This window comes from Chlorocebus sabaeus, chromosome 4 (assembly GCF_047675955.1).
Source record: "Chlorocebus sabaeus isolate Y175 chromosome 4, mChlSab1.0.hap1, whole genome shotgun sequence".
Lineage (NCBI taxonomy): Eukaryota > Metazoa > Chordata > Mammalia > Primates > Cercopithecidae > Chlorocebus > Chlorocebus sabaeus.
This window is the reverse complement of record NC_132907.1, coordinates 23,363,143-23,375,778: the sequence shown is the minus strand read 5'-3', so window position 1 is coordinate 23,375,778 and position 12,636 is coordinate 23,363,143. Positions and strand designations below refer to the sequence as shown.

Sequence of the window (12,636 nt, the reverse complement as noted above, 5' to 3'; positions counted from 1 at the left end):
TCTCCGGGAAACGTGAACAGGCCCTTTCTTCGGACGGTACAGAACTCCAGGATCAGGGCCCAATGGAGACTGAGCGGACTTAACCCTAACTGCACAGGACCGCGCTCTCCGACCCCTTTGTGGCCTCTCCCAGAGGTACGGGCGGCGCCCGAAGCCAGGAGTCCCTCGTGCAGCCTGCAGCCGGCAGCCGCTGGAAGAGGCGGAGGAGAGAACGCACTCGCCCTACCGTCACAAACGCTGCCGCGCTTGCGCAAAGATGAACTGAGCTCGCGGCGAAGTCAGTTTCCTGACTCTTGGAGGAAGTGGCCTTGTGTCACTTCCGGCCTTCCTTTAGCTGCCATCTTGCGTCCCCGCGTGTGTACGCCTAATCTCAGCTGGTCCACCCGAGACCCCTTGAGCACCAACCCTAGTCCCCCGCGCGGCCCCTTATTCGCTCCGACAAGGTACAAAAAGGCTGTGGACGGCGGCGTGGTAGGAGGACGGGAGCGGGGGCGGGAAGTTCCCTGAAGGAGCGAGACAGGGAGGGACAGGGCAGAGGAGGAGAGGAAGGCGATGCGACGGACAGGCGCTCCCGCTCAGGCTGACTCTCGGGGGCGAGGTCGAGCCAGGGGCGGCTGCCCTGGGGGCGAGGCGACGCTGTCTCTACCTCCACCTCGCGGCGGAACCCGAGGACAGGAGCCTCAGGTACCGCGAGGCTTGCGGAGAGTGGCCGGGCCGGGCAGGCCCTGGCTAGGCCGAGGCCAGGCCAGGGCCACGGGTGGGGGGTGCTGGCCAGGCGTGGGGTAGAGCCCTTGATCCGGGCCTGCCAAGAGCGGGGAGCTGTGGGGGAGTGTGGGGAGGCGGGTGCTCTTTGGGCTCCCTGGAAACCCAAATTTGGAGCTTTGCGGGGTGGATTTGGGATCCAGGTTTCGGCCTGTGTAGGACGTTTATTTTCCTGCTGTTATCTTGGGAAATAACGAGCGTGGAATGCTAGAGTGAGCTAAACCTATCCTTGCTGAGGATTTCCTCTTTTTCTAGATGAAAGAAACAATCATGAACCAGGAAAAACTCGCCAAACTGCAGGCACAAGTGCGCATTGGTGGGAAAGTAAGTTTTAATAGTTCGGGTTTTTTTTTTTTTTTTTTTTTTTTAAGGCTTAGGTATTTTTAAAAACATTGTTTTTGCACTTCTTATATTATCGGTGACAAACTTTGCCTATCGAGGGAAATTCATGGAGCCAGCAAATCCCGAGCAGCCGGGGAGACGAGAGTTAGAGATACATCAGTGAGACGAGCTAAAAACATCGCTTTTGTGTAAATATGTTTGTGTTTTCAGTGTTACAGAGTATAAGTAGAACAAAAGTGTTTCCTAATTTAATTTGTAAGGAAAATGTGTCATTTCAGTTAGATCGTTGTGCACATCATACCCTTGACTTGTTTTGGCCTAAGTTGTATAAAGTCAGTGCTTGTTTGTGTGTCTTGTAAATTGAGACCTTTCTGTACTGCTTTCTGAACTAAATATTCTTTAGGATAGTTGCATATTTTCAAGAGTGTTTGAAGATATAGGTACATTTTGGAGTTTAAGAGCAGTGACTGTTAGATTTGAAAATATAACCCAAGTAGGTGTATTTCCTTTTCTGACTTTGTATTACTATAAAAATGAGGGAATTAAAGTGACTGATTTTTAAATGATCAGTTTTTGATTGTTTTTTTCTGGTAGATATTGATTCACATCAAGGGGATTCTTTTTTGAAGTTGATTTTTAGATTGTCCTGTAATTTACTTAAATAAGAGGTCCGCTGTAGACAGAGGTCTACCTAGTTTGTATTGTTAGCACATTCTTAGTATTTAACAAGGTGTGGTAGCTTGTTGAAACAGAGCATGTCTCTACTTGGTAAAACTTGTAAAGCTTCCATAGTACGTGTTTATTGCCTATTAGTTTTTCCCAACTTTAAGCGTTTAACTTAGAGTCAGCTGTGAGATAGCCAGAAGTTGCACGTAGACTTAATAATATACAGCTTTGTTAAATTACTGAACATTGCCAGCGGTGAATTTATCCTGATTTTTTTTACTTTTTATTTTTGCTAATGTTAGCAGTCTTCAAGATCCACACCCACATATTTAACAACATTAGGTGTTTCTTGCCCTTTTTAATCAATTGTTACCAGACTGGCCTTCAAGTGCCAGCAAAACTCAACTTTTCGTGTGTCAGTGTTTGGATGCTCTTATATTGGTGTTTTTAACCACTCTTACTTTCAGTACAGTTTCAGAAGGAGTAATTTGAATAATGTGCTTATGTGCAATCTTTTTGTTGTTACTCCCATCATTAGGCTTTAACTTTGGGAGACATCACTTTAGGGTAAAGGAAAATCTTGAGATTTGCTAGGATATTTAAAGCTGATACAAGATTAAATTTTGTGTCCTAACATCTTAATACTCATTTAGCTAATAATACAAAAAGTATTTCTGTAGTCACAGAATATGGAAACATTTCTACACTGTTTAAGAAGTGTACTTATTATGGGATGTGAAATTAGGTGAGTTAATTTTGCTTTAGAGAAAACTGTAGGTGTTAGGTGCTCTTAGGTAAATGTTACAAAAGCCTTTTATTTTCATGTCTAATCAGAGCGTTAATAATAATTAAGTGAACATTGAACTCGACATATGTGAAGTGTCTGAAACCTATAGAAGGTATGCTTGATTTGTCTTTACAATCTTAGAAATTCCTTTGAATTTCTTAGAGAAGATTCTTTGGAAACCAGATACATACATGACCATTTCAAAGTGATTTTTGTTCATAATAGTTGGGAGAGGTTAGTAACCAGTACTTTTTTTTTCTTTTGTAGCTATAGATATTTTCTTCAGTTAAATAAGATTTATTTAAGCCTTTACTATGTTGGATCCTGAGAATATAAAATTTAAGAAGTTTAAAGTCCCTAGGTGGGCTTTAGGCCTAGCAGTGGTGATAATTTGATTATTGTCTTTTAAAAAAAAAAAAAATCTGTTTTCACAGTGTAATATACATAGTACAATAGTAGAAGCATTTTCAAAATCTAGAGATGGGAATGATTTGGCATAGGGAAAGGGGGTAGTTGTAGAATTTAGGAAAGGCACACAAGAGGTAATGACTTGAATAAAATTTTAAAGGATGAATAGGAATAGGGATGGAGGTTGGGGGAAAATGAGGTAGTTGGGTGTGATAGCCTTTCCTTGAGTGCTTTCAATGAGCTAGACTCTGTTGTAGATACTGGGTTTATAGCAACAAACAGAAGTCCTTATGGAGCTTACATTCTAGTGAAAGGAGATGGATGATAAAATGTATTTATCTCTTATAGTAATAAGTGTTATGAAGAGAAATAAACCAGGATAGAAAGAAATTGATGGGTGAGTGTGGAAGTTGCTATTTTACTTTGGGTAGTTGAGAAAGACCACTCTGACCCGGTAACATAAGACTTGAGATCTGCAGTGAGGGAAAGAGCCAGGTAGATGTTCCGGAAAGAGAGGAACAGCATGTGCAAAGGCCCTTGGGTCATAGCCTGCTTGGCCTGTTCAAAGAACAGCCAAGGTTTATTTGGCTAAAGAAGAGGGGTGGTAGCAGATGCAGTCAGGAGTGGCATATTAAGGGCAGGACAGTTTGTGTACGGCTCTTGTAGGTTAAGGTGTAAGGACTTCAGACTTTACTCTCGAGTGCTATAGAAGTCTATATACAGATTCATTTGATTGTTCCATACACTATCTTGCCTGTAAATACTAATTTGGGTGTTGATTTTTATTTAATATAAAAACAGAAAAGGAGTCAGGCACAGTGACTCATGCTTGTAGTCCCAACACTTTGGGAGGCCGAGGTGGGCGGATCACTTGAGGCCAGCAGTTTGAGACCAGCCTGGCCAACATGGTGAAACCCCATCTCTACTAAAAATACAAAAACTAGCCAGCCATGGTGGGAGTGCCTGTAATCCCAGCTACTTGGGAGGCTGAGGCAGGAGAATCACTTGAACCTGGGAGGCGGAGGTTGCAGTGAGCCGAGATTGCGCCACTGTAGCCTGGGCAACAGAGTGAGACCCTGTCTCAAAAAAAAAAAAAAAAAAAAACAGGAAAGGTTAATAATTCTGGATGTGGAGTTCTTTCAAATCCTTAATTTAGGTTGACACATGCTACCTCTTTGATCACTTTTAGAGCAAATGTAAAAAATAGAACTTTGTAAAGATCATTCTTTTCCTTTCCCATTTTTTGCTTCTATTTTTGCCTTAGCCTGCCAGCTCACTGCATAAGTTTATGATTATGGTAATGTTCTTATACAGATCCAAAGGTCAGAAATGAATTGGAAACTATTCCCATTTGAAAAATATCGGTTGTGGTATAAATGTGCTGTTTTCTTTCCTCTTCTCCCTGAATTTAGGGAACTGCTCGCAGAAAGAAGAAGGTGGTTCATAGAACAGCCACAGCAGATGATAAAAAACTTCAGTTCTCCTTAAAGAAGTTAGGGGTAAACAATATCTCCGGTATTGAAGAGGCAAGTGTCAAATTTTGTTTCTTTAAAAAAACAAGATTTGGCTGGGAAAAGTTAACATTCATGCATTAAATGGGTTTTGTTTTTGTTTTTTTTAACTAAATGACTTCAAAGTCCCTACAACGTGTTGCTACCATAAATTAATAAATATCAGGGAGATCATTAAGTCTGAATGCTATTAGAATGCATATGCCATTCCAGGCAAAATTTCACCTGTGCTTCGCAGAGAAATACTAGATTAGTTAGGCAGACTTCGTTTAATAAAACATTTGTTTTTAAAGAGACTTTGGTCAGTGTTGCGAATTAAAATTTTTCTTTTCTTAATAGGTGAATATGTTTACAAACCAAGGAACAGTGATCCACTTTAACAACCCTAAAGTTCAGGCATCTCTGGCAGCGAACACTTTCACCATTACAGGCCATGCTGAGACGAAGCAGCTGACAGAAATGCTACCCAGCATCTTAAACCAGCTTGGCGCAGATAGTCTGACTAGTTTAAGGAGACTGGCCGAAGCTCTGCCCAAACAATGTGAGTTTCCTAGTAATGATTTTGCCAGGGAATTACTCATTTAGCAGCTGATTTCTGATCTCGGCTCAGAATGGATATGAGTATTTTTAAGTTTGGAAATGCAAGCTTTAAAAAGAACAGATTTGTAACTGATTTTAAGCAAGTGTCCTTGCTCAAGTTTGCAGTAATTGATGTAGCATGCTATGATTGTTACACTTGATTTTGTGGAATGTTTTCTACTTACTTGATTTGGATCAGATACTTAATATTAACTAGAAATGATGAAAATGTTAATTTGGTGCTTTGCCAATAACTACTTGTAAGTTTGGAATTGAAAAAAAAATTAGTATAAATTATGAAATTACTTCAGTTTCATCTATATAGTTGATATTACCAGTAATCTTTTAAAAATGGCCTGCCAATATTCTGGCATTTTTAATTACAGTGTGATAGGGATTTTATTCAGGGCAGAAAATAGTGTAGCTGAATATACATCTGAATATGTGGCAGTGTTACACTGTTTTCTACCTTCTTAAAATTTTGAAGAATGGGAATGCAGGAGCAAGTCAGAGGCTTATATATGGCTCTTTAGTTACCCATGTTTTTCTAGGTGTTGACTCATTCTGCCTCAATTTTCATTTTTATTGTCACGTTGAGTTGCAGGTTCTAAACTGTCAGGGTTTTCAGAGCTGAAGTAGGCTTTTGAAGTATCCCACTGATGCTTGTATGGGGCTAGTACATAACTGTCCTGTGTACGTTCATATTCTTGTGTGATAGAGTAGAGTGGATGCTTACCACTCACAGACTCGTAATTTTTTTACTTTAATTTTTTCATTTCAGTAAGTGGTTGTTGAGCATCACCCTTATGCCACACACAAAGTAGTTGAGAAAATGGCATCTTTATTTGTCTCCCAAAATACATCTTACCATGATTTGGTATGTGGGTTTTACCTGCACTCTAAGAGCTCCCTACTGCCTTTATACTACCTCAGGGCCTATGGTGGCCCAGAGGGATTGAAAGGATGGGTATGGAATTTTGTTTGTTGGCTGTTCCTAGTATTTTAACCCATTTGTAGACATTAGAATATCATGTTATTGATAGTATCATAGATAAAATCCCAAATGTCCCTTATCACGGAAATAAGTTGTAACAATACTTGGCATTTCATCTGTTCTTTTTTTTGGGTGGTTATTTATTAAAAACCTAGACAAATAATGTTTACCTTTTCCTTTTATAGCTGTGGATGGAAAAGCACCACTTGCTACTGGAGAGGATGATGATGATGAAGTTCCAGGTAGGAACGTTTACTTGAGGTTAACTTAGGGAATCTTAGCAAGGGAGAGTAAGAAATCTTTGTAGGATAAATTACCCAGGGAAGAGGGGTGGTAAGTTAAGATGGACATAGACCTTACTTAGAATGAGAAAACTAATGCAATATTAAGTAATTGAAAATTACGTTTATAGACTTGACTTGGCTTGTTTCTTTGTGGGATCCCAAGGATGTGTAGGTATCTAATCTTAAATATTGAATAAATAAGTATATATTTAGTACCCTAAATATAACTATTACCTGCAGAGCACTAATGACCCTTACTCCCTACTTTGAAATTCATGAATTTACAAGAAGGCGTGGAGTAGTTCAGGTATCTTGGGATATATATATATAAAAAAGCATTCTAAAATCCGTAGCAGCATAACTCCTTTGGGAATCATGAGACATTTTTGTCTCTTGTTATTGGATAAATTTACTTTCTTCTAAAATATTTATTGGGCAGGAAAATCACTAGACTCACAAATATTCCCATTTTGCATAGACAGGTATCCTTAGGAATCCAGGAAAATTTTAACATTCTGTGGCATTGTATTCTTTGGTTCTGCTTCCCCATATTATGTTGACCAGTCTGTGAGATGGGATGGAGCCAGGTAGGGGGCGGGGGGGGCTCTGTTTTTTTTTTTTTTTCCTCTCCTTCATTCTTGTTCTTGGGGCTATGACACAGTATTTATTATCACTGGCAAATGAATGTCTTTCCCTCATCCCCTTTTAAGATTGATGATGATTTGTAGATTTGGCTTTTTAAAGAATTTCTACTCTTTTCCTTTTCCTAGATCTTGTGGAGAATTTTGATGAGGCTTCCAAGAATGAGGCAAACTGAATTGAGTCAACTTCTGAAGATAAAACTTGAAGAAGTTACTGGGAGCTGCTATTTTATATTATGACTGCTTTTTAAGAAATTTTTGTTTATGGATCTAATAAAATCTAGATCTCTAATATTTTTAAGCCCAAGCCCCTTGGACACTGCAGCTCTTTTCAGTTTTTGCTTATACACAATTCATTCTTTGCAGCTAATTAAGCCGAAGAAGCCTGGGAATCAAGTTTGAAACAAAGGTTAATAAAGTTCTTTGCCTAGTATACAGGTTTTTTTTTAATTTTATTGACACCGATCTGTACACAGTAAAAAAAATTGCTTATAGAAAGCTAATCATGGTATGTAATATGGCTGATAACCTTTGGGATTTGATTAAAGATTTAAAATCACAGTGTAGTGTAACAAAGGTAGTATAAAGTTCTCATGTGTGAAAACTTTTCTCTCCAACAGTCCTTAGTGCTTCCATGGTATGTGGTGGGTGCAAATACGAGAATAGAGTAGATAAACAGACTTTTCCCCCTGATATTCTCTATTGTAGGCATATGTTAAGCGCCTTTTCTGAATTACCTTGGTGTTACCTCCTTTATTCCTCAATTTGTGAAGAACTAATAGTTCCTTTTTGTAGATGTAACCTGGGGTTTAGAACTTCTAAAAAGTAAAAGTAATCTCCAGATCCCTTCTTTGTAGGATATTTTATAAGGTGACTTGGAAAAGGTAGTGTTTAGAATAGGAATGGCTCCTGGGTCACTGTCTTTACCTTAAGTGTCAACACTAATGAATAGGGTTATGTTTTTATTTAATAAAAAATGTACAGTAAAATTGAGCATATACAGTTAAAAGAATTTATAATGTCTGCCACCATAATCAGGTTACCAAACAGTTTCATGGTCCCAGAAATCCCTCAACATCGGGTTACTTTAAACATTTTTACAAATTACAATTAAAACAATTGTGTAATCTGAACCAAGGCCATTTGAGGAAGAAAATAGTTTCTACTTGTAATGATAATTTATTTTAAATTTTCATAGCAATTTGCAAGTACCTTTTGAAAGTACAGCTGTATCTAAAAGCCGCTATTAACTGTAGGGAAAACAAAGTTTTGAGTAAATAGTATTTGTACATATTTACATTGTATTTTCCTCAGGATGTTTATCAGTTTTGTTGAAGTACACTGCTATAGTGAGAAGAATCCTGAAGTCTCAACTGTAACAAAATTATAAAAACTAAATGCACATTTGCAGACTCTTGTGGGTCAGGTTGGGCTGTGCTTATATAGTCACGCTAGGTCCCACACTGATGTCAACACCTGTCTGGGACATTCAGCTTCCTGGCAGAGAAGATGGTGGGTCATGTGCTTGCTGGCTCTTAAAGCTGTTACAAACATAACCAAAGCAAGTGGAATGGCTAAGCTAGAGGGCAGTGGCATGGGGCCTGAGGATATATGTTTCTGACAAGTTCCCAGATGGTGCTAATGCTACTGGCCTACTGGCCCTGCTTTGAGTAGCATGATTGGAAACATTCTCATTTCAAGAAGTATTGGGGGTGCCTGACTGACTGACAAGCTTGTGGAGAATGCCACTATCTGAATATCCGGTTTGATCTAGGCCTAGCAGAAAGGGACTAAACAGAAGTGCAATCGATTTCCAGGTAAGGCCTGTCCCAGCATATCTTGCTTATTGGACAGATGTTGTCTAAGGTTAAGCCTGTTGTGCCTGCACTCAGCAACTTCTTTCCAACAATCTAAAATTATTTCTTCAGCTTATTGTATAAATAAGGGTGTGTGTGGGTGGCTATGGATTAATTTGGCAAGTTTTTCTTGTAGTCTCTATAACATCAAAATAGGTAGGGTTATGTTACAGTTAGAAAGGACCAAAAGTCTAGTTGCTACAAAGGTTTGTTACATTTGAAGTTTGTGGTTTGCCCATGGTTGGGCTCTGCTGTACTCAGAAACATGTAACTGGGACATTGCCAGTCTCATGATAGGGAAAAGATGGCGAACAATCAGCTGGCTCTTTCAAAGTTATGCTGGGAAGTGATGCATATCATTAATAAACTTCCTTAGCCAAAGCAAGTCACATGCATAGTAGTGGCTGTGAGACTGGGGAAGTATAACCCTCCAGGGTAGCAGATATTTTTGGATAATAATACAATCTCCCATATCCTTGCAATTTTTCTTTAATTGTCTACAGTCCCTTTAGCTGCTGTTACATATAAAAAGCACTCTACCACTTGTTTTGTGTCTTCTTTGCTTATAACCCCAAGAAAGAGCCTCATTGTACAGACAAGAAAATTGTCTTTAAGAGGTGGAATTACTTACCTCAGGCCACACAGCCCCCCAGGTGTTAGGATGAGATTCAAATCCATGTCTGCTCTTTCAAGTTCACTACCTGCTGGAAGAATTTTAGACCCTGGCATACTAGAGGGGCAGACTGGAACAAACCCGTTTTCAGCTGGAAACACATCTGTTTTGATCTGAGAGCTTTTAGGATTAATACCCTTTATTTGTTGAAATAATTGAGCTAAAATACATTTGTTTCATTCCCATAACCCTATGGTTCACAGAACAGAAAGCTACATTCTAAAATTTGGAAACAGAAATGAGCTGAAAGTAAGATTTTGGTCTGATTTCTACTAATCGTTTTTTTCTCCATTAATGCTGGATTCGTGTTCTTCAGTAGCTCTTCCCTCCCTCTGCCATCCCAGTAAGTTATATATGAGTGTATGTGTATTGTATATAATATATATGTTATATATATAATACACATATATATAATATACTTTTTTTGAGAGAAGTATTAAGGCAACTAATAGCAGTTTTCAGCTTTTCCAAAAAAATGATTAGAAAAGTCTTCTATTTACATCAGTTTTCATCGCTGCAATCAGCACAGTCTTGAACGCCATTTTTGCAGCGAGTTCTGGGAATGCAGGCACAGTCAGCAAAGAAAACAGTATCACATCTCCAGCCTGAACACTTTGGGCACTGTAAAACTAGACAATTTTATTTATTTTTAAAACCATAACTGTTAAAATGTCAAGGTAGACTGAAAAAGATATTATTGGAAAAGAAATTGCCCCCTGGATCTTAAAAATATTAGTGAAAACTGCCCAGCAGGGAAATTGCAGATGTTTATTAAAGATTCTACATGTTTGGGTGAAAGAATTTGTACTTTGAAAAGCCAAGACAAGTACTACCCCTCACCATCAGCCTAAAAATAAACATACTGACATATTACATAATAAGAAAGGGTACCTTTGAGTTTGTATGTTCAATCAGCAGGGAAAAGAATCACTGCTAATTGGCAGCTAGCAAGAAGAAAAGGATCTTACAATTTTAGTCTTTATTTGCCAGAGCATTGTTATCTGTAATTCCTTGCATTTCTATTTCTACCCTCCACAATGACCAGACAAAAGGCAGGAAATTATCTATTTAATGTATTTCTGATAGGGCTTTCAGATACTAATTGGGGCCATGAGGTATTGGAATTGCACCTCTGCCACGGTTTTATGAGATTGTGGGGTGATCAGGTGTTTGCCAAGTATTAAACTACTGTAGGGAACAGAATGAGGGGAGGAGAGAAGGAGGAAAGTGAGGGAGGAAAAGCAAGGAAATGGCAAAGTTAAACACAAAATTTTTTGAGAGCCAAAACACTCAACAGAATTTTGTTTCATCTTCACCAACATTTGTAAAGAAATATAGAAGGAATTTGATAGCAGATAAGAGCTGTCTATCAAGATTATTTCCTTTGGTAATTCTTACAGAACTGGCTGTATTCTTAGCTAGAGAATTCATCTAGTTTAAATATGCACAAACTACTGGAAATGATAGAATCTTAAAATCATGGATGTATCCTTAAGGAAGGCTTGTAAACACGAGTTAATTTATGTAATTGAAGTATAAGGGTAGCCACTCCAAGAAGCCATTAAAAAATTAATTACATATTTTCATTTTTACGTGATTCATCTGAGCAATCACCACAGTCATTTCTTGTGTCACACACCTTGTCCATATATGTCCAAATCTTCTGGTTGGGACACTTGAATGTCAAGTTTTATGGGAGGTACTCTGTTGGGCATTTGACCTGTATTAGACAAAGGCATTAATTCTAATAGAAAGCATTCACGTACAATAATGTTTTCATATAATTCTGAATAATTACTTGTCCACCTTACCACAGGTAGCAGATTCGTCTTCCCCTTGACTGCAGTCCAGTTTGCCATTACACAGCTGGGAGGGTGGCAAGCAAGTGCTGAGGTCCTTGCACAAGAAGCCCAGTTGCTGTGAAGCTGTCTTGCATTGTTGATGTGGTAAATCTGGAAGATATTTATTTATTTATTTAGAGATGGAGTTTCGCTCTGTCATCCAGGCTGGCATGCAGTGGCACCATGTCAGCTCACTGCAACCTCTGCCTCCTGGGTTCAAGCGATTCTCCTGCCTCGTCCTCCCAAGTAGCTGGGATTACAGGCACCTGCCACAACGCCCGGCTAATTTTTGTATTTTTAGTAGAGATGGGGGTTTACCATGTTGGCCAGGCTGGTTTGAACCCCTGACCTCAAGCGATCCACCCGCCTCAGCCTCCCAAAGTGCTGGGATTACAGGCATGAGCCATGGCGCCCGACCTAAATCTGGAAGATTTATAAGACAAGTATTAAATGTTGACACATGCATTCATGATCATGAACATCAGCTTTAATAACAACATGTCTCGCTTCCCCCTTCTGCTTCTTACCATCATTCTTTTTTTGACCGAAGTTTTAGCTGTAACCATTGTCCTTTTCCCCATTATTTCTCCTCCCTCTTTTCTTTCTTATTCTCCCTCATTCTTTTTTGTAATACTACTGTGTGTGGGCAAACAAGCATACACTCACTACTGCTGGAGAAGTATTGGAAGGTGCCTGGGAGAGGGTCCATAGGCCTAGGCTCCGGCTTGAGCTTTACCATGGGCTGGTTATGTAGCCCCCTCCGTTATTTTCTTAGCTAGAAATGAGAGCATGGATAACTCTCTATGCTGACTTCATAGGGATACTATGAGTTAAATTGATCTTATTGTTTAAATGTAATTAGTCTACCCCATCGAAAAACGAATGGGAGGTGGTCAAAATAATGTGAAAGGTATTTTTAAAAATTTCAAGTGCATAAATATTAGATGGTAGAAGTTAAGATGTAAATAGCTCATTGGTAACATTTGTATCTCAGACACATTTACACCTAAATAATGTATACCCAGAAAATTCCAGATGGGTGTGTAGAGTGATAAACAGGCTGGAAATACTTTAGGTACCTGATTTAGAGGGAGTGAAGGCTTGGTAAAGGTGCATTTTACATCTTAAGTATTTTATAGTTGGGACTATGTTGACAAGAGGCAGATAACACCAGTTTATATCCCTTAATCTAAGAGGTGCCTGGCATTGTGGTTTTAGGGACAAGAACTGTTATCCGCTGATAATCTGCAAGAACCTGTGTCATTTTTCGTCCTCTGAGAAATTAACACCAA

The 12,636-nt window shown here is 39.1% G+C and overlaps 1 protein-coding gene across 2 annotated transcripts; it reads left to right on the top strand.

The window, feature by feature from the left end:
* The first annotated feature begins 295 nt into the window (after positions 1-295).
* Positions 296-7,407, top strand: BTF3 (basic transcription factor 3). Of its 2 annotated transcripts, none has more exons than XM_007975167.3 (6): positions 296-443; positions 1,018-1,086; positions 4,378-4,491; positions 4,816-5,017; positions 6,235-6,291; positions 7,104-7,407. In XM_007975167.3, the coding sequence occupies exons 2-6, from the start codon at positions 1,018-1,020 to the stop codon at positions 7,148-7,150; spliced, it is 489 nt and encodes a 162-aa protein (XP_007973358.1). In that variant the 5' UTR covers positions 296-443; the 3' UTR covers positions 7,151-7,407. The 2 variants fall into 2 exon arrangements, with proteins under 2 accessions (XP_007973358.1, XP_007973352.1); XM_007975161.3 differs by having other exon boundaries at positions 320-684.
* Positions 7,408-12,636: the final 5,229 nt, after the last annotated feature.

Coding starts and splice junctions, on each gene's coding strand:
- BTF3 (XM_007975161.3), top strand. CDS start 553: ATGCGACGGACAGGCGCTCCCGCTCAGGCTGACTCTCGGGGGCGAGGT. Junction 1,087..4,377: donor AAGTGCGCATTGGTGGGAAA/GTAAGTTTTAAT, acceptor CCCTGAATTTAG/GGAACTGCTCGCAGAAAGAA. Junction 4,492..4,815: donor ATATCTCCGGTATTGAAGAG/GCAAGTGTCAAA, acceptor TTTTCTTAATAG/GTGAATATGTTTACAAACCA.